Source organism: Thalassophryne amazonica, chromosome 10 (assembly GCF_902500255.1).
Source record: "Thalassophryne amazonica chromosome 10, fThaAma1.1, whole genome shotgun sequence".
NCBI lineage: Eukaryota > Metazoa > Chordata > Actinopteri > Batrachoidiformes > Batrachoididae > Thalassophryne > Thalassophryne amazonica.
Genome location: NC_047112.1, coordinates 97,504,811 through 97,525,812, shown reverse-complemented (window position 1 = coordinate 97,525,812; position 21,002 = coordinate 97,504,811). Strand labels below are relative to the sequence as shown.

At 44.7% G+C, this 21,002-nt stretch overlaps 1 protein-coding gene across 1 annotated transcript in view; it reads right to left on the bottom strand.

Annotated features, from left to right (window-relative positions):
* The window catches only part of LOC117518165 (gamma-aminobutyric acid receptor subunit gamma-3-like), an 88,065-nt gene that overhangs the window by 40,390 nt on the left and 26,673 nt on the right, over positions 1-21,002 (bottom strand). The window contains exon 4 of the mRNA XM_034179224.1: positions 20,003-20,155. Within this exon, the coding sequence (XP_034035115.1) occupies positions 20,003-20,155 (153 nt within the window). The remainder of the gene's footprint in view (positions 1-20,002; positions 20,156-21,002) is intronic.

Below are 21,002 nucleotides of genomic sequence, written 5' to 3'. Positions count from 1 at the left end.
GCTAAGATAGCTGGGTCAAGGGATGGCTTTTTAAGTAATGGTTTAATTACTGCCACCTTAAAAGCCTGTGGTACATAGCCAACTAACAAAGATACATTGATCATATTTAAGATCGAAACATTAAATAATGGTAGGGCTTCCTTGAGCAGCCTGGTAGGAATGGGGTCTAATAAACATGTTGATGGTTTGGATGAAGTAACTAATGAAAATAACTCAGACAGAACAATCGGAGAGAAAGAGTCTAACCAAATACAGGCATCACTGAAAGCCATTTCCTCTCCAACTTACGGGTTATCTGCTTTAAGCTACGAGTTTGTGAGTTATACCACGGAGTCAGGCACTTCTGATTTAAAGCTCTCTTTTTTAGAGGAGCTACAGCATCCAAAGTTGTCTTCAATGAGGATGTAAAACTATTGACAAGATACTCTATCTCACTTACAGAGTTTAGGTAGCTACTCTGCACTGTGTTGGTATATGGCATTAGAGAACATAAAGAAGGAATCATATCCTTAAACCTAGTTACAGCGCTTTCTGAAATACTTCTAGTGTAATGAAACTTATTCCCCACTGCTGGGTAGTCCATCAGAGTAAATGTAAATGTTATTAAGAAATGATCAGACAGAAGGGAGTTTTCAGGGAATACTGTTAAGTCTTCTATTTCCATACCATAAGTCAGAACAAGATCTAAGATATGATTAAAGTGGTGGGTGGACTCATTTACTTTTTGAGCAAAGCCAATAGAGTCTAATCTTAAAAGTAGAGAGGGTGTCTGTCTCCCTGATCTGAATTGGGAGCTGGTTCCACAGGAGAGGAGCCTGAAAGCTGAAGGCTCTGCCTCCCATTCTACTCTTACAAACCCTAGGAACTACAAGTAAGCCTGCAGTCTGAGAGCGAAGCGCTCTATTGGGGTGATATGGTACTACGAGAGGTCCCTAAGATAAGATGGGACCTGATTATTCAAAACCTTATAAGTAAGAAGAAGAATTTTAGATTCTATTCTAGAATTAACAGGAAGCCAATGAAGAGAGGCCAATATGGGTGAGATATGCTCTCTCCTTCTAGTCCCCATCAGTACTCTAGCTGCAGCATTTTGAATTAACTGAAGGCTTTTTAGGGAACTTTTAGGACAACCTGATAATAATGAATTACAATAGTCCAGCCTAGAGGAAATAAATGCATGAATTAGTTTTTCAGCATCACTCTGAGACAAGACCTTTCTGATTTTAGAGATATTGCGTAAATGCAAAAAAGCAGTCCTACATATTTGTTTAATATGCGCTTTGAATGACATATCCTGATCAAAAATGACTCCAAGATTTCTCACAGTATTACTAGAGGTCAGGGTAATGCCATCCAGAGTAAGGATCTGGTTAGACACCATGTTTCTAAGATTTGTGGGGCCAAGTACAATAACTTCAGTTTTATCTGAGTTTAAAAGCAGGAAATTAGAGGTCATCCATGTCTTTATGTCTGTAAGACAATCCTGCAGTTTAGCTAATTGGTGTGTGTCCTCTGGCTTCATGGATAGATAAAGCTGAGTATCATCTGCGTAACAATGAAAATTTAAGCAATACCGTCTAATAATACTGCCTAAGGGAAGCATGTATAAAGTGAATAAAATTGGTCCTAGCACAGAACCTTGTGGAACTCCATAATTAACTTTAGTCTGTGAAGAAGATTCCCCATTTACATGAACAAATTGTAATCTATTAGACAAATATGATTCAAACCACCGCAGTGCAGTACCTTTAATACCTATGGCATGCTCTAATTCTCTAATGTCTGTAATAAAATTTTATGGTCAACAGTATCAAAAGCAGCACTGAGGTCTAACAGAACAAGCACAGAGATGAGTCCACTGTCCGAGGCCATAAGAAGATCATTTGTAACCTTCACTAATGCTGTTTCTGTACTATGATGAATTCTAAAACCTGACTGAAACTCTTCAAATAGACCATTCCTCTGCAGATGATCAGTTAGCTGTTTTACAACTACCCTTTCAAGAATTTTTGAGAGAAAAGGAAGGTTGGAGATTGGCCTATAATTAGCTAAGATAGCTGGGTCAAGGGATGGCTTTTTAAGTAATGGTTTAATTACTGCCACCTTAAAAGCCTGTGGTACATAGCCAACTAACAAAGATACATTGATCATATTTAAGATCGAAACATTAAATAATGGTAGGGCTTCCTTGAGCAGCCTGGTAGGAATGGGGTCTAATAAACATGTTGATGGTTTGGATGAAGTAACTAATGAAAATAACTCAGACAGAACAATCGGAGAGAAAGAGTCTAACCAAATACAGGCATCACTGAAAGCCATTTCCTCTCCAACTTACGGGTTATCTGCTTTAAGCTACGAGTTTGTGAGTTATACCACGGAGTCAGGCACTTCTGATTTAAAGCTCTCTTTTTTAGAGGAGCTACAGCATCCAAAGTTGTCTTCAATGAGGATGTAAAACTATTGACGAGATACTCTATCTCACTTACAGAGTTTAGGTAGCTACTCTGCACTGTGTTGGTATATGGCATTAGAGAACATAAAGAAGGAATCATAGCCTTAAACCTAGTTACAGCGCTTTCTGAAATACTTCTAGTGTAATGAAACTTATTCCCCACTGCTGGGTAGTCCATCAGAGTAAATGTAAATGTTATTAAGAAATGATCAGACAGAAGGGAGTTTTCAGGGAATACTGTTAAGTCTTCTATTTCCATACCATAAGTCAGAACAAGATCTAAGATATGATTAAAGTGGTGGGTGGACTCATTTACTTTTTGAGCAAAGCCAATAGAGTCTAATAATAGATTAAATGCAGTGTTGAGGCTGTCATTCTCAGCATCTGTGTGGATGTTAAAATCGCCCACTATAATTATCTTATCTGAGCTAAGCACTAAGTCAGACAAAAGGTCTGAAAATTCACAGAGAAACTCACAGTAACGACCAGGTGGACGATAGATAATAACAAATAAAACTGGTTTTTGGGACTTCCAATTTGGATGGACAAGACTAAGAGTCAAGCTTTCAAATGAATTAAAGCTCTGTCTGGGTTTTTGATTAATTAATAAGCTGTAATGGAAGATTGCTGCTAATCCTCCGCCTCGGCCCGTGCTACGAGCATTCTGACAGTTAGTGTGACTCGGGGGTGTTGACTCATTTAAACTAACATATTCATCCTGCTGTAACCAGGTTTCTGTAAGGCAGAATAAATCAATATGTTGATCAATTATTATATCATTTACCAACAGGGACTTAGAAGAGAGAGACCTAATGTTTAATAGACCACATTTAACTGTTTTAGTCTGTGGTGCAGTTGAAGGTGCTATATTATTTTTTCTTTTTGAATTTTTATGCTTAAATAGATTTTTGCTGGTTATTGGTAGTCTGGGAGCAGGCACCGTCTCTACGGGGATGGGGTAATGAGGGGATGGCAGGGGGAGAGAAGCTGCAGAGAGGTGTGTAAGACTACAACTCTGCTTCCTGGTCCCAACCCTGGATAGTCACGGTTTGGAGGATTTAAGAAAATTGGCCAGATTTCTAGAAATGAGAGCTGCTCCATCCAAAGTGGGATGGATGCCGTCTCTCCTAACAAGACCAGGTTTTCCCCAGAAGCTTTGCCAATTATCTATGAAGCCCACCTCATTTTTTGGACACCACTCAGACAGCCAGCAATTCAAGGAGAACATGCGGCTAAACGTGTCACTCCCGGTCTGATTGGGGAGGGGCCCAGAGAAAACTACAGAGTCCGACATTGTTTTTGCAAAGTTACACACCGATTTAATGTTAATTTTAGTGACCTCCGATTGGCATAACCGGGTGTCATTACTGCCGACGTGAATTACAATCTTACCAAATTTACGCTTAGCCTTAGCCAGCAGTTTCAAATTTCCTTCAATGTCGCCTGCTCTGGCCCCCAGAAGACAATTGACTATGGTTGCTGGTGTCGCTAACTTCACATTTCGCAAAACAGAGTCGCCAATAACCAGAGTTTGATCCTCGGCGGGTGTGTCGCCGAGTGGGGAAAAACAGTTAGAGATGTGAACGGGTTGGCGGTGTACACGGGGCTTCTGTTTAGGGCTACGCTTCCTCCTCACAGTCACCCAGTCAGCCTGCTTTCCCGGCTGCTCGGGATCTGCCAGGGGGTAACTAACGGCGGCTAAGCTACCTTGGTCCGCACCGACTACAGGGGCCTGGCTAGCTGTAGAATTTTCCACGGTGCGGAGCCGAGTCTCCAATTCGCCCAGCCTGGCCTCCAAAGCTACGAATAAGCTACACTTATTACAAGTACCGTTACTGCTAAAGGAGGCCGAGGAATAACTAAACATTTCACACCCAGAGCAGAAAAGTGCGGGAGAGACAGGAGAAGCCGCCATGCTAAATCGGCTAAGAGCTAGTAGCTACGCTAAGCTAGCGGATTCCTAAAAACACACAGAGTGAATAATGTGTAAATAATTTAGAGGTGATTCAGCAGAAGGAGTGCTTTAGTTAAGGCACGTAAAGATTACACTCGGAAACAAATCGTAATCTAGATAACTAGATCAATCTAACTGCGCAGATTAAACAGCTAACAGATACAGAAAAACACCGCTGTGCTCCGGAACAGGAAGTGATACAATACCGCAGTGAGAGCCAACCACCAGTAGAGGTGGTTAAAGTTAAAGTTAAAGTTAAAGTTACTTCTTCATGTCACTGTGCGTTACTATTATTTTTCATTGTGGGTCGATAGCAGCATTAAACTTGGTCTCACTTTCAGCGAGCTGTGAGCTTTTCATCCGCGGTTTTTTGCAGCTGCTCGACTCGTCGTCACCTCTTAAAGCACGGTGATCAGCACACCTGCACTGAGCTTTACAAAGACATTTTTATACTTTTTTTCCTCCTTTATTTAGAGCTGAGCTGAGCCGCTCCATATCTGCACGTTCAAACAGCTGATCCTCCGCGACGCGTCAACAACTAACACTATTTTCCACTCAAATGCACCTAAACTCTCTTTCTGAGGACCACATGATGTGAAAACACAATAAAACTTTCTTACCTGTAAATCTGGTCACGTTTTCTGCATAAATAAATGTTATCCATTCTTTGTGCTCAAACGCCAAAGTAGGGGTGAATCCAGATGGAATGGGGGCATGGGGCAAGGATGTGCCCCCCTCACAACACCCCTAGATTAAAGGTCCAGTTTTGAAGCCTTTTTTTACTACAACTACTAATACTACTTAAAATAATATTAATTTCGACAAGTAAAATATTTAGAGAGAATTGAAATGTTAGAAAAATGCTAGAATGAATTTAATACATTTATAAACAATGTAGGTTCGAAATTGCAAGTTTTACTGTTACAGTGCTGTCAACAGTTAAATATGAGGTCAAGAAAGAGGTCTTTATTTTACTTTTTATAAAACAAGTATTTATTTTCATTGAAGTCAAGAAAGGGTGACTATAAAGTAACTTTTGGCAAAACAGGTATCATTGTCACGTTGAGGTGGCAGAGGGTTGTTGTCGGCAGCTGGGAAAAGTAACTAAAAAAGTAACAAGTAATCTAACTTAGTTACTTTTGCATTTGAGTTATCAGTAAAGTAACTAAGTTACTTTTTCAAGGAGTAATCAGTAATCAGTAATTGGATTACTTTTTCAAAGTAACTGTGGCAACACTGTTCATTACACAATGTGAATTACATTTCAAATTAATGTCAGTGCTTCCGTATGACAGGACGAAAATAGCATTCATGATTTCACACCTTACCGGACGGGCAGCATCCTGGGCTACGGCTGAATGGAGCAGGCAGTCACAGTCTTGTCAGACTCTCAGCTCCTTCACCGAATCATAACAGCAAGTATTCCAGCGCAAATCTCCAGGTGAGGGGCGGCTTGGTCGCTTTTGAAGCTCAAACAGGGCGCTTGCAGAGTATCCGATTATGCCATCAACATCAATACTGGCCGCCAAGAGTGAGTGGAACTGCGCAGCTTTGAATGATGTTTTCTTCGAAGGACTCATCAGTCACATGCAGGATCAGCTATCACAACGGAGCTCCCTGAGGTTTTGGACACGCTCATAGACCTGCTGATCAAGGTGGACAGAAGTCTGTCTGAGAGACCTCGGAGGGAGACCCATCCAACAGTGCAGCCAGTATAGCTCATCAGTCTGGTCCGCTAGCTCACATCTGTTTCAGCTGGCGGTACACGCTCATCCAGAAGTAGCTCAAACGAGATGATGCAGCTGGGCGCACTTGCTGAAGAAAGGACTGTGCTTCTACTGTGGTCAGTAAGGTCACATGATCTCTGGATGCCAGGTCAGGGGTGCCGCCACACAGTTTAAGCCTTCAATTCGGGTGAGTAAGAATTCTGTTGTTTCTACTGCAGCTCAGAACAATTAGGGCAAAGCTGATTTCTGATCATTCCTCTGTATCTATTCCAGTTTTTGTGGATTCGGGTTCTGACACTAATTTAATGCATTCTTCTCTCGCCAGGAACCTGCATCTTAAATTATATCACCTCCCGCGCACCCTGGTGGTGATGGCGGTGGATGGCAGTTCCTTGGGTCAGTTTTCTCGTTGTTCTCAGTCAATTCAGCTATTTTCCTGTTTAGTATGGCGACCGGATTTTCAGGCCACTAATAATCCAGATCTCACCGGAGTTCCGGCATGCTACCATGACCTAACTCTTGTATTTAGCAAAGCCAAAGCTCTACCCCTACATCATGACTATGATTATGCCATTGACCTGCTCCCCGGTACCAGTCCCCCTAGGGGCAAATTGTTTTCTTTGTCCGTGCAGGAATGGCAAGCTATGTCTGGATATATACAGGAATCCTTAGCTGCAGGTCTAATCCTAATCCATCTGTCTTCCTCTCTGGCTGGAGGGCAATTCTATGGTAACGGAATTACAACCGCAGCAAAATCTGGACATATGGCATCTAACCAGGACAGATTAGCTCAGATTGTAATTCCGTTACTGTAGAATTGCCCTGGAGCAGATTTCTTTTTTTGTAGAGACGAAAGGCAAAACCTTACACCCATGCTGTTGTGGGGGCCGCTGAAGAGGAGGTACTGCTGGCCCACTACCACCAGATGGTGCCCTGCTTGGAGTGCGGGCTTCAAGCACGAGAGGGCGTTGGAGCTGCTGGGAGTGACAGCTGTCACTTATCAGCACCAGCTGTCACTCGTTCAACTCATCACCATATAAGCCGGACTGCAACTCCATCTCCTTGCCGAGAAATCAGCTACCGTTCCAGGTAATCGTTCTCTGCTGTAATTTTCTGAGACTGAATATTGTTCTGTGTGCAGCCATTTTCATGTGGTGACAGTCTGAAGCTGGATTGGGGGATAGTGTGAGCGCGACGTCTTCGCCTCTCACTCCTTCCAGGGAAGTGACTGACAGGAGCTGCATGGGTGATTCTGTATCTGGAGGTGGAGGTTTTCCCTCCTGGAGGAACTAAGCTTTACACGATTGCTGGGTGTGTATTCACACACCCACCATTAACTGTTTCTGTTTTCTGCCAGCAGTACCGGGTCTGACTGCTGAAGACAGTGGCAACCTGGGGCGCAGGGCTTGGCGGCTCCGGTGTTCTTCAGATCCGTTGGTGGTGGAAGCTGTGTGGGATCCGGCTCTTCTCTCGCCAGACGTCTTCTACCTTCGAGCCTGCCCACACATCACCTTGTGTATGATTGACAATCCACATTATTGTTATTGTCTGTATTTCGTTGTGCGATTCACAACATTAAATTGTTACTTTGGCTTATCCATTGTCCGTTCATTAACGCCCCCTGTTGTGGGTCCGTGTCACAACACCTTCCCAACAGGATTTCTCGGCCAGCGTCATGGATCCCGAGGGGCGTCAACCATCGCTTGAACAGCCAATGGAAGAGCGAGGTGAACAGGCATCAGCAGGAGGTGTGTTAGGTGAGCTGCAGCAAATCTTAACCGCTTTCACTGCTCGGTTGGACTTAGTCACCGAGCGGAATGTGATTCTCAATCGGAGGATGGAGGCTCTCACCACCCGGGTGGAAGCGCAGGCTCAGTGCGCTGCTGCAGTACCTCCCCCTGCTGACCGGAGGCCTGAAACAGACATTCCGCTGGTCATTCAACGAACCCCCCCACCGTCCCCTGAAGCAAACATAAGCCCTCCAGAGCCGTACGGAGGCTGTGTCGAGATGTGCGCGGACTTCTTAATGCAGTGCTCGCTCGTCTTTTCACAGCGTCCCGTCATGTACGCGTCAGATGCTAGCCGGGTGGCTTACGTTATAAATTTGCTTCGAGGAGAGGCACGCGCCTGGGCTACGGCGCTCTGGGAGCAGAATTCACGGCTCCTAACATCATACGCTGGGTTTGTGAGGGAGTTCAGACAAGTGTTCGACCACCCTCATAGAGGCGAGACCGCTTCAAGCGTGCTGCTGTCGATAAGACAGGGGTGCCGGAGCGCAGCTAAGTATGCAGTCGACTTCCGCATCGCGGCAGCGCGAGCCGGCTGGAATGCTGTTGCGCTCCGCGCCGCCTTTATAAACGGACTGTCTCTGGTCCTTAAGGAGCACCTGGTGGCGAAGGACGAGCCACGGGATTTAGACGGGCTTATCGACCTGGTTATACGGTTGGACAACCGATTAACAGAACACCGACGGGAGCGAGACGAAGGGCGTGGTCAGGCACAAGCCATCCCTCTTCCTCCCGGGTCCGAAAGGGAGCCGTCTTCCCCACGCTCCACAGCCAGGGCTCTCCACGTGACGACAGCTCCCCCTGCTGCCATTGCTATGGAGACGAGCAGGGCCAAAAGGCGATCAGATCAGAGACAGAGGAGGCTGGTCCGTGGGGAGTGTTTTCTCTGCAGCTCAACTGAGCACACGCAGAGAAACTGCCCCAAACGGTCAAACAGCAGCACCCGTCCTTAGAGACTGGGCTAAGGGTGGGTCACAATACCCACACGGGGAGACCCCGTAAATCTGCACGAATCCCAGTCACGATCCTAAGTGAGGATTTAACCCTTCACGCCCCAGCACTAGTAGACACGGGGTCGGAAGGGAATCTGCTGGACAGCAGATGGGCAAAGAAAGTAGGGCTCCCTCTGGTGGCTCTGCCTTCACCTTTGAAGGTACGGGCACTAGATGGCACCCTTCTTCCATTAATCACACACCAGACACAGCCCGTGACATTGGTTGTGTCTGAGAATCACAGGGAGGAGATCGTGTTTTATGTAACACCTTCTACCTCCCGAGTGATTTTAGGGTTTCCATGGATGGTGAAGCACAATCCCCGGATTGATTGGCCGTCTGGGATTGTGACACAGTGGAGCGAAACCTGCCACCGGGAATGTTTAGGATCCTCGGTTCCACCCGGTGTGACAGCTAATGAGGTCAAAGTCCCCCCCAATCTGACGGCGGTGCCGGAGGAGTACCATGATCTTACTGACGTCTTCAGCAAAGATCTGGCACTCACTCTTCCCCCGCACCGACCGTACGATTGCGCCATCGATTTGATCCCGGGCGCTGAGTACCCGTCCAGCAGGCTGTACAACCTCTCACGTCCGGAACGCGAATCAATGGAGACCTACATCCGGGACTCCTTAGCTGCCGGGGTGATCCGGAACTCCACCTCGCCGATGGGTGCAGGTTTCTTTTTTGTGGGTAAGAAGGACGGCGGACTCCGTCCATGCATTGATTACAGGGGGCTGAACGAGATTACGGTTCGTAATCGATACCCATTACCTCTGCTGGATTCGGTGTTCACGCCCCTGCATGGAGCCCAAGTATTCACCAAACTCGATCTTAGGAACGCGTACCACCTGGTTCGGATCCGGAAGGGAGACGAGTGGAAGACGGCATTTAACACCCCCTTAGGTCACTTTGAGTACCTGGTCATGCCGTTCGGCCTCACTAACGCCCCCGCGACGTTCCAAGCATTGGTTAATGACGTCTTGCGGGACTTCCTGCACCGGTTTGTCTTCGTATATCTAGACGATATACTCATCTTTTCTCCGGACCCTGAGACTCATGTCCAGCATGTACATCAGGTCCTGCAGCGGTTATTGGAGAACCGGTTGTTTGTGAAGGGCGAGAAGTGCGAGTTCCACCGTAGTTCTTTGTCCTTCCTGGGGTTCATCATCTCCTCCAACTCCGTCGCTCCTGATCCGGCCAAGGTTGCGGCGGTGAGAGATTGGCCCCAACCAACAAGCCGTAGGAAGCTGCAACAGTTCCTCGGTTTTGCAAATATCTACAGGAGGTTCATTAAGGGTTACAGTCAGGTAGCGAGCCCCCTGACTGCCCTGACCTCCACTAAAGTCCCCTTCACCTGGTCGGATCGGTGCGAAGCCGCATTTAGGGAGTTGAAACGCCGGTTCTCGTCTGCACCAGTTCTGGTGCAGACGAGAACCGGCGTTTCACCGGCGTCTGCACCAGTTCTGGTGCAGCCTGATCCTAATCGCCAGTTTATAGATGAAGTGGATGCCTCTGACTCAGGGATAGGAGCCATGCTGTCCCAGAGCAGGGAGTCCGATAAGGTTCTCCACCCTTGTGCCTATTTTTCCCGCAGGTTGACCCCGGCTGAGAGGAATTATGACGTCGGCAATCGGGAACTCCTGGCGGTGAAGGAGGCTCTTGAAGAATGGAGACACCTATTGGAGGGAGCGACGGTGCCCTTCACGGTTTTCACGGACCATCGGAACCTGGAGTACATCCGGACCGCCAAGCGGCTGAACCCCAGGCAAGCCCGCTGGTCACTGTTCTTCGGGCGCTTTGACTTCCAGATTACATACCGCCCCGGGACCAAGAACCAATGATCGGATGCCCTGTCCCGGGTGCACGAAGAGGAAGCCAAGGCCGAGATGTCGGACCCAACAGAGACCATCATCCCCGAGTCCACTGTCGTGGCCACCCTCACCTGGGACGTGGAGAAGACCGTCCGGGAGGCCCTGACACGGAATCCGGACCCGGGGACCGGCCCGAGAAACAAATTGTACGTCCCACCAGAGGCCAGAGCTGCGGTTTTGGACTTCTGTCATGGTTCCAAGCTCTCCTGTCATCCTGGGGTGCGCAGAACCATGGCAGTGGTCCAGCAGCGCTTCTGGTGGGCATCTATGGAGGCCGACGTCTGGGATTATGTCCAGGCCTGTACCACCTGTGCCAGGGGCAAGGCCAACCACAAGAGGACTTCGTGACTCCTCCAGCCCCTACCGGTGCCTCACCGCCCCTGGTCCCACATCGGCCTGGACTTTATCACGGGCCTCCCGCCGTCCCAGGTCAACACCACCATCCTCACGATAGTGGACCGGTTCTCCAAGGCGGCCCACTTCGTGGCCCTCCCGAAGCTCCCGACGGTCCAGGAGACGGCAGACCTCCTGGTCCACCACGTCGTGCGTCTGCATGGGATACCAGCGGACATCGTCTCGGATCGTGGTCCTCAGTTCTCTTCCCAAGTCTGGAGGAGCTTCTGCAGGGAACTGGGGGCCACCGTGAGTCTCTCGTCCGGGTATCACCCTCAGACAAACGGACAGGTAGAGCGGGCTAACCAGGAGCTGGAGCAGGCCCTCCGCTGCGTGACCTCCGCGCACCCGACGGCCTGGAGCAACCATCTGGCCTGGATCGAGTATGCCCACAACAGCCAAGTGTCATCTGCCACCGGCCTCTCCCCATTTGAGGTGTGTTTGGGGTACCAGCCCCCACTGTTTCCACTCGTGGAGGGGGAGGTCGGTGTGCCCTCGGTCCAGGCCCACCTCAGGAGGTGCCGCCGGGTGTGGCGGACTGCCTGTTCTGCCCTGTTGAAGGCCCGGACAAGGGCCAAGGCCCATGCAGACCGCCGGCGTTTCCCGGCCCCTGCATACTAGCCCGGGCAGGAGGTGTGGTTGTCGACAAAGGACATCCCACTTCAAGTGGAATTACAGAAACTCAAGGACAGGTTTATTGGACCGTTTCCCATCCTCAAAGTCCTCAGTCCGGTCCACCCGGTTTTCCATGTGTCGCGTCTCAAACCTCATCACACCTCACCACTCTGCACCCCTGGCCCCGCACCGCCTCCTGCCCGGATCATCGACGGGGAGCCGGCATGGACCGTGCGTCGGCTCCTGGACGTCCGTCGTAAGTGCCGGGGGTTCCAGTATCTGGTGGACTGGGAAGGGTATGGACCCGACGAACGCTCCTGGGTGAAGAGGAGCTTCATCCTGGACCCGGCCCTCCTGGCCGTTTCTACAACCGGCACCCGGACAAGTTGAGGGGGGGGTCCTGTTGTGTGGGCCGCTGAAGAGGAGGTACTGCTGGCCCACTACCACCAGATGGCGCCCTGCTTGGAGTGCGGGCTTCAAGCACGAGAGGGCGTCGGAGCTGCTGGGAGTGACAGCTGTCACTTATCAGCACCAGCTGTCACTCGTTCAACTCATCACCATATAAGCCGGACTGCAACTCCACCTCCTTGCCGAGAAATCAGCTACCGTTCCAGGTAATCGTTCTCTGCTGTAATTTTCTGAGACTGAATATTGTTCTGTGTGCAGCCGTTTTCCTGTGGTGACAGTCTGAAGCTGGATTGGCGGCTCCGGTGTTCTTCAGATCCGTTGGTGGTGGAAGCTGTGTGGGATCCGGCTCTTCTCTCGCCAGACGTCTTCTATCTTCGAGCCTGCCCACACGTCACCTTGTGTATAATTGACAATCCACATTATTGTTATTGTCTGTATTTCGTTGTGCGATTCACAACATTAAATTGTTACTTTGGCTTATCCATTGTCCGTTCATTAACGCCCACTGTTGTGGGTCCGTGTCACAACACCTTCCCAACACATGCATTGATTATAGGGGCCTTAATGACGTCACGATTAAGAACCGGTAACCCCTCCCTCTTATTGCCTCAGCTTTTGAACTGTTAGAAGGGGGCAGGGTTTTCACTAAGTTAGACCTGCGTAATACGTATCACTTGATAAGATGAAGATAGGTGATAAGGTGATATAAGAGAGGGGGATGAGTGGAAGACAGCAGTCAACACCCCAACTGCACATTTTTTAAAAATTTATTTTATTTATTTATTCTTTATTTATACAGGTAGTCCCTTGCGACTCAACGCCTCATTTGCAAGAGAGACTTGTGAGTATTATGAGTATTTATTTTGCTCTTTGGTTTAACCAACACCCCCGCAGTCTTCCAAAACTTGTTTAACGATGTTCTCCATGATGATGAATATATTGTAATTACTCTCTTTTGAACTTTAATAATTAATGGGTATCATCCTAATTCTGCTCTGCGTGCATTGTTCGGTGATTTCTGTTGGACAAGGAGGATGGATTTGCAGAATTCTGCATGCAGAGTCTCAATTTGGTGTTCGTCAAATTTTGCAAAATCTTGGTTGTCGAGCGGGCCCCAGACCTCGCAATCATAAAGAGAAATGAGTTCTATAACGGAGTCCAATATTTTGAGCTAAATTTGAATTGGAATGTCTACTTTGTTGTTCTTAACCAGCCTCAATCACTACCGGCCTGTGGCACTCACACCTGTGGTGAAGTGTTTCGGAAAACTGGCTAGACGTCACATCACGTCTTTCATAACCCCCATTTCAGACACATACCGATTCGCTTACGAGGCCAACAGGTCTACAGAGGATGCTGTGAGCACTGCCCTCCACACCATGCTAAGCCACCTGGAGTAACAGGGTAACTATGCCCGTCTTCTCTACATGGATTACAGTTCAGCATTCAACACCATCCTCCCGCATGACTTCATGAGAAAACTGCTGAACCTCGGTCTACCTCATTTCACATGTCTTTGGATTAAGGACTTAATCAGACAGATCGCTCACAGAGAGTCAGGACTGGCCCTTGCGTATCCACAGATGTGACACTCAGCACTGGTTCCCCTCAAGGCTGCGTGCTGAGCCCGTTGCTCTTCACCCTCTACACCTCTGACTGCACCCTATCCACACCAGCAACACCTTCATTATGTATGCGGATGACACTACAGTGGTTGGCTGTATCACTGGAGGAGATGAGTCCGCCTACCGGGATGAGGTGGAACAGCTGATAGTGTGGTGTAGAAAAAAATAACCTGTTCCTGAACACATCCAAAACCAAGGAGCTAATTGTAGACTTCAGGTGAAAAAAACAAACATTCAGCCCATTATCATTGGGGGGACCTGTGTGGAAAGATTCCCCCCAATTCTGTTAAATTTTGTGTTGGTTTTCTTTTCTTCCTTTCGAGTGTTCGCGTAGTTTACTCAGGTTTATATTTGCACTGAAAGGCGTGCACCTTACCTTTCATTGTACCTCTTACAACAACAATGAAGAATCTGAATTTGTTACAGAGCTTTAATATGGCCAACTAGAATTTGGGAACCATGAATTTGATCATTTCATTTAGGATGTTATCAAAACCACAGGCCTTCTTGGTTTCAATTGATTTTATTTATTTATTGATTTTCTTTATGTGAGAGTGTTGCATATGCAGTGCAGAATTTAATTTCGCTGGAGTCCTGCAGATTTATTTTCTTTTGCCCATCCTGGAACATTGGACACTGATTGCGTCATCATTCTAGGGTTATTTTCTCAATTTGAACTAAACTTATTTTTGTTTGCATTAATTCATTATCTGGAAATGGGAGCTCGTGGTTGCTAAGTAGGACTGACTCATTTGATTTTTGTTACTGATCCGAATCGAGCCATTATTGTTTTTTCTTTAGGTCATTGTGACCTGTAAATTTGAATGAAATAGCGTGAAGATGAAGATAAAGAGATTCAAGTGATGAGAGTATATTCAAAAGATGATTGATGCCTGAGACTGGGATATGATCTACAACCCCTGGCAAAAATTATGGAATCACCGGCCTCGGAGGATGTTCATTCAGTTGTTTAATTTTGTAGAAAAAAAGCAGATCATAGACATGACACAAAACTAAAGTCATTTCAAATGGCAACTTTCTGGCTTTAAGAAACACTATAAGAAATCAGGAAAAAAAATTGTGGCAGTCAGTAACGGTTACTTTTTTAGACCAAGCAGAGGGAAAAAAATATGGACTCACTCAATTCTGCGAAAAAATTATGGAATCACCCTGTAAATTTTCATCCCCAAAACTAACACCTGCATCAAATCAGATCTGCTCGTTAGTCTGCATCTAAAAAGGAGTGATCACCCCTTGGAGAGCTGTTGCACCAAGTGGACTGACATGAATTATGGCTCCAACACGAGAGATGCCAATTGAAACAAAGAAGAGGATTATCAAACTCTTAAAAGAGGGTAAATCATCACACAATGTTGCAAAAGATGTTGGTTGTTCACAGTCAGCTGTGTCTAAACTCTGGATCAAATACAAACAACATGGGAAGGTTGTTAAAGGCAAACATACTGGTAGACCAAGGAAGACATCAAAGCATCAAGACAGAAAACTTAAAGCAATATGTCTCAAAAATCGAAAATGCACAACAAAACAAATGAGGAACGAATGGAAGGAAACTGGAGTCAACGTCTGTGACCGAATTGTAAGAAACCGCCTAAAGGAAATGGCATTTACATAAAGAAAAGCTAAACGAAAGCCATCATTAACACCTAAACAGAAAAAAACAAGGTTACAATGGCCTAAGGAAAAGCAATCATGGACTGTGGATGACTGGATGAAAGTCATTCAGTGATGAATCTCGAAACTGCAATGGGCAAGGTGATGATGCTGGAACTTGTGTTTGGTGCCGTTCCAATGAGATTTATAAAGATGACTGCCTGAAGAGAACATGTAAATTTCCACAGTCATTGATGATATGGGGCTCCATGTCAGGTAAAGGCACTGGGGAGATGGCTGTCATTACATCATCAATAAATGCACAAGTTTACGTTGATATTTTGGACACTTTTCTTATCCCATCAATTGAAAGGATGTTTGGGGATGATGAAATCATTTTTCAAGATGATAATGCATCTTGCCATAGAGCAAAAACTGTGAAAACATTCCTTGCAAAAAGACACATAGGGTCAATGTCATGGCCTGCAAATAGTCCGGATCTTAATCCAATTGAAAATCTTTGGTGGAAGTTGAAGAAAATGGTCCATGACAAGGCTCCAACCTGCAAAGCTTATCTGGCAACAGCAATCAGAGAAAGTTGGAGCCAGATTGATGAAGAGTACTGTTTGTCACTCATTAAGTCCATGCCTCAGAGACTGCAAGCTGTTAGAAAAGCCAGAGGTGGTGCAACAAAATACTAGTGATGTGTTGGAGCATTCTTTTGTTTTTCATGATTCCATAATTTTTTCCTCAGAATTGAGTGATTCCATATTTTTTCCTTCTGCTTGGTCTAAAAAAGTAACCGTTACTGACTGCCACAATTTTTTTTCCTGATTTCTTATAGTGTTTCTTAAAGCCAGAAAGTTGCCATTTGAAATGACTTTAGTTTTGTGTCATGTCTGTGATCTGCTTTTTTCTACTAAATTAAACAACTGAATGAACATCCTCCGAGGCCGGTGATTCCATAATTTTTGCCAGGGGTTGTAGGTTTGGCTAAACCAATGATACTTTTTTTTCCTTTTAAATGTCGATCAGGTACATTTTTGTGGAATGGAATAACTCCGCTTCATGTATGTATATACCAGTGATGAAAGTGGGCCATGGGAAAAAAAACTGAAAGTTTTTGGCAAGGGCCAAAGGCCCAAAGCCCCTGGCAGGGGGTCTGGGGATTGTCCCCCAGAAAAATTTGAGATATCAGATGCATTCTGGTGCATTTTCAGGTCTATTTACCCACCAAAGAAATCTCAAAATAAAAAAAATAAAATAAATAAAAAAATTTTTTGTTGGGTCAGGTCAATTTTTCCACCCGTCTTTTCTCACAACTTGTACTGTGCTCCAGCCTTTAATCCAAAAATCACATTGTGGTTCAGAAAACTACACCGTAAAAGAAATGACAATTCAAAGAACTCAAACATAATAATTCTCAGTATCAATTCAGATGGAACAATACGAGTATTTATTGCACATTAATGCATCAACTTGTTCATCACTTCTGAGTTTTCATAGTTTTGGCAGGAGCTTTGGAGCTATTGATTATCTCTGTTTTCAAATTCTTGGCCACCTTAAAATCTTACAAACATGTTTTTAATTCAACATTAATTTCTGATTACTGCACATTATGAAGTTAAAAAACTTTTCTTACATCAGAAAACTATTTTTAGACAAATAAAATGAAAAGTAATGTGTCCATGTACTAATGGTTGATTCATTCATTCATTCATCAAATGTATGTTTCTGATGTGGTCAAGAAATATATTTCTTAAAATATAAAGAAATATGAAACAGCACTGTGCTATTTTCTTTGACAACTTGATTGTTAAAAAACTTTAAATAAAATAATCGAAGTTATTTAAAGTTTTCTTGTAGTTACGGCAGTAACAATAAAAACTGTGTAGCTTTATTTGGTAAAAATAAAAATAGGTCAAACACTCAGCTCGACTGATTCTGCAGCTAACAAGCTAATTTAGCTGATAAACCTCAGCAGAGCATTAACGTCACATATTATTTTCACTCACTCACCTCAGACAATTTTCTTTTCCGTTGCTCAAACTCAATCTTGTGAGTTTGACTCGCAAACTCTTGTCTGAATGCTAACGGCATTAGTATTCTTAGCCGCTGGAAGCATCACCCGTTAGCTCCACTTAATGTATGATTACTGGAGGAAAAAAACGCAGCTCGTGACTTTTCATGTCCACAACTGTTAGAAAAACAACAGCACAACCCACAAAAATATGGCTTCATAAACTCTTAAAGCCCAAAACAAATAAGTCAAAGGCTATTCGCCCAACCGTTGAGCAGATAAATATAATGTCTTACCTTATTCGCCCAACCGTTGAGCAGATAAATATAATGTCTTACCTTATTCGCCCAACCGTTGAGCAGATAAATATAATGTCTTACCTTATTCGCCCAACTGTTGGCCAGATAAATATAATGTCTTACCTTATTCACCCAACTGTTGGGCAGATAAATATAATGTCTTACCTTATTCACCCAACTGTTGGGCAGATAAATATAATGTCTTATCTTATTCGCCCAACTGTTGGCCAGATAAATATAATGTCTTACCTTATTCACCCAACTGTTGGCCAGATAAATATAATGTCTTATCTTATTCACCCAACTGTTGGGCAGATAAATATAATGTCTTACCTTATTCACCCAACTGTTGGGCAGATAAATATAATGTCTTACCTTATTCGCCCAACCGTTGAGCAGATAAATATAATGTCTTACCTTATTCACCCAACCGTTGAGCAGATAAATATAATGTCTTACCTTATTCGCCCAACTGTTGGCCAGATAAATATAATGTCTTACCTTATTCACCCAAGTGTTGGGCAGATAAATATAATGTCTTACCTTATTCACCCAACTGTTGGGCAGATAAATATAATGTCTTACCTTATTCGCCCAACCGTTGAGCAGATAAATATAATGTCTTACCTTATTCGCCCAACCGTTGAGCAGATAAATATAATGTCTTACCTTATTCGCCCAACCGTTGAGCAGATAAATATAATGTCTTACCTTATTCGCCCAACTGTTGGCCAGATAAATATAATGTCTTACCTTATTCACCCAACTGTTGGGTAGATAAATATAATGTCTTACCTTATTTGCCCAACCGTCGGGCAGATAAATATAATGTCTTACCTTATTCTGCCCAACCGTCGGGCAGATAAATATAATGTCTTACCTTATTCGCCCAACTGTTGGGCAGATAAATATAATGTCTTACCTTATTCGCCCAACCGTTGGGCAGATAAATATAATGTCTTACCTTATTCGCCCAACTGTTGGGCAGATAAATATAATGTCTTACCTTATTCGCCATCTTTAATTACTGCGAAAAAAAACACCGCAGTGGATGAAAGCAGACAAACTTCATAAGCATTTTGAACAGAAGCATGTTAACAATGACGAAACAGTTTTTATGAACAAAATGCTGCTTGTTGCCTATAAGATGGTGTTAGTTTGACACAGTTCCCTGGGTGTGATGAGCCAAACAGAACTGCTTTAGATCACAGCCCCTCCATGGGCTGCAACCCCTCCTGCATCCAGCGAGAAAATATGCACCTTTTTTCCCCCACATTGAAACCGGAAGTGAACTTACAAGCGCGCTCATTGGTCGGTTGTGGTTTTGCGTATATGCTCGCGTATTTACTTTATTGAACCAACGGTTGGGCGTATAGCCACTCCAAACAAATAAATCCTTCTTCTTTGGAAATTATTGGCGGCTTGCAAACCAACACGGTGCATTACCGCCACCAACTGTTTGGGCATGGAACAGAAATGAACTAAATGAATGGACTCTGATGTATGTTGTCAAAAATAACCAGAAAACGTTCACCACGTGAGTAAAAACCCTGATTTCTGGTCATTTCTGGAAAACTTTCATCACTGATATATGCATTTAAACTTGTACATATGTTCATGGTTAGCAATTCCTACAGTTACTAAAGCCGGCATTTTCATTCCATTGTGTTTGAGTTTCATTTCAACATCTCATGATGCTCCAGCAGACGAACCTACTGGCCCTGACACTAGTTTCAGCACTCATCCTGGCAGGTTAGTATCAGTCGCTACCTTCCCTTGAGAGTGTTAAAGGTGTGTATCATGTGTGTGTTACATTTCACAACATTCTGGGTAAACAACCTCATTCAAACAAACAAAAAGAACAAGAAGAAGAAGAAGAAAAAAGAAGATGTCAATTACCTTCACCAAAATGCTCCACATGACTGCACAATGAACAGACAGCATGCACATAAGATGGCAAAACATAACAAAACAGAAGAAACTAATGGAGAGGCTCAGGTTAAGTGATAAATTAATATCCATGTAGTACACAGATTCAGTGGCACAAAAAGATAAAGTTATTAAACACAGGAAAACACAATTAAATGTGCAACTGTAAAATTCAAATCAAGAATGTTGAGATGATTCATGCATCTGCTAATACTATGCACCATTACTTACACTTATCTCATCAGTGTTGGTGAAAGAAATAGGTTTCCATCCTGTGTCCAGAGAGGTCTACAGAACTGTAGTAAGTCCACAGTACCTAAAGCAGTTCTGGCTGGTGTGGCATCTTTTTTGATCCAGAAGGAGACCCAGGAGAGGACCACGGTGAGGATGCAGGAGATGTAAGTCTGGATGGTGAAGTATCCCATCCTTCTGCTCAGGTCAAAGTACACAGTCATCACCACATAGTCACCTGTGTGACAACAAACATCACACATTTGTCTGCAAGATGTTTAATCATCACTACTCAAAGGTCAAACTGGTCAAAATAGTCAAGCTTGAGATAATATCTCAGGAGTTTTTGAACATAACTGAGCTCCTATTTAACCCATGACCTCAGTAAGACTGAAACTATGGTTCAGGTAATGAGTTATACTCTGGTCGATCCATGCCCTAATCGGGATTTTCTTTCAGCCCAGTTACTTCAGTAACATAATTTGTCTTCTACATAGTATAACAGTTATAGCACATCCACCAAAATCTCAAAATAAGTAAAAGATAAACACAAAACACGCTGCTCAGCCAGCTGTAGATCAGCTCAACACACCTGACAGAGGTGATCTGACCAGTTTAGGGGCAAATGGAAGGTGTGCAGCGCTTTGGGCTCTGAGAAATACTGATTCTAATACAATTACATTTGTTCCGTAAATCTGACTGGTTAATCGTATGAGATTTCCGACCACAAAATACCGCGTTGACGGTGGCAAAATATTCGACCATTTCACATTTGATATATTACTTCGCACCCCGACCGCGTCCAGATGTCAATAATGGTGCTGTTGCTATGGTAAACTTCACTGACCAAATTACTCAAAGAAAAATAAACCGTGCAAATGATGTAATTGGATTAGAATGGGAACAACGCCCTTGTGTCTGATGATTTGCGGACATTAACGCTGGATTAAGGTCGCAAATATCCAAACTCAATTTGTGACCGTAAAATCCAGCATTAACATCCACAAATCATCACACACAACAGGGTTATTCCCTAATTTACTACACATTTGTTTGGTATTGACCTACTTTCTCAAATGTCTCTT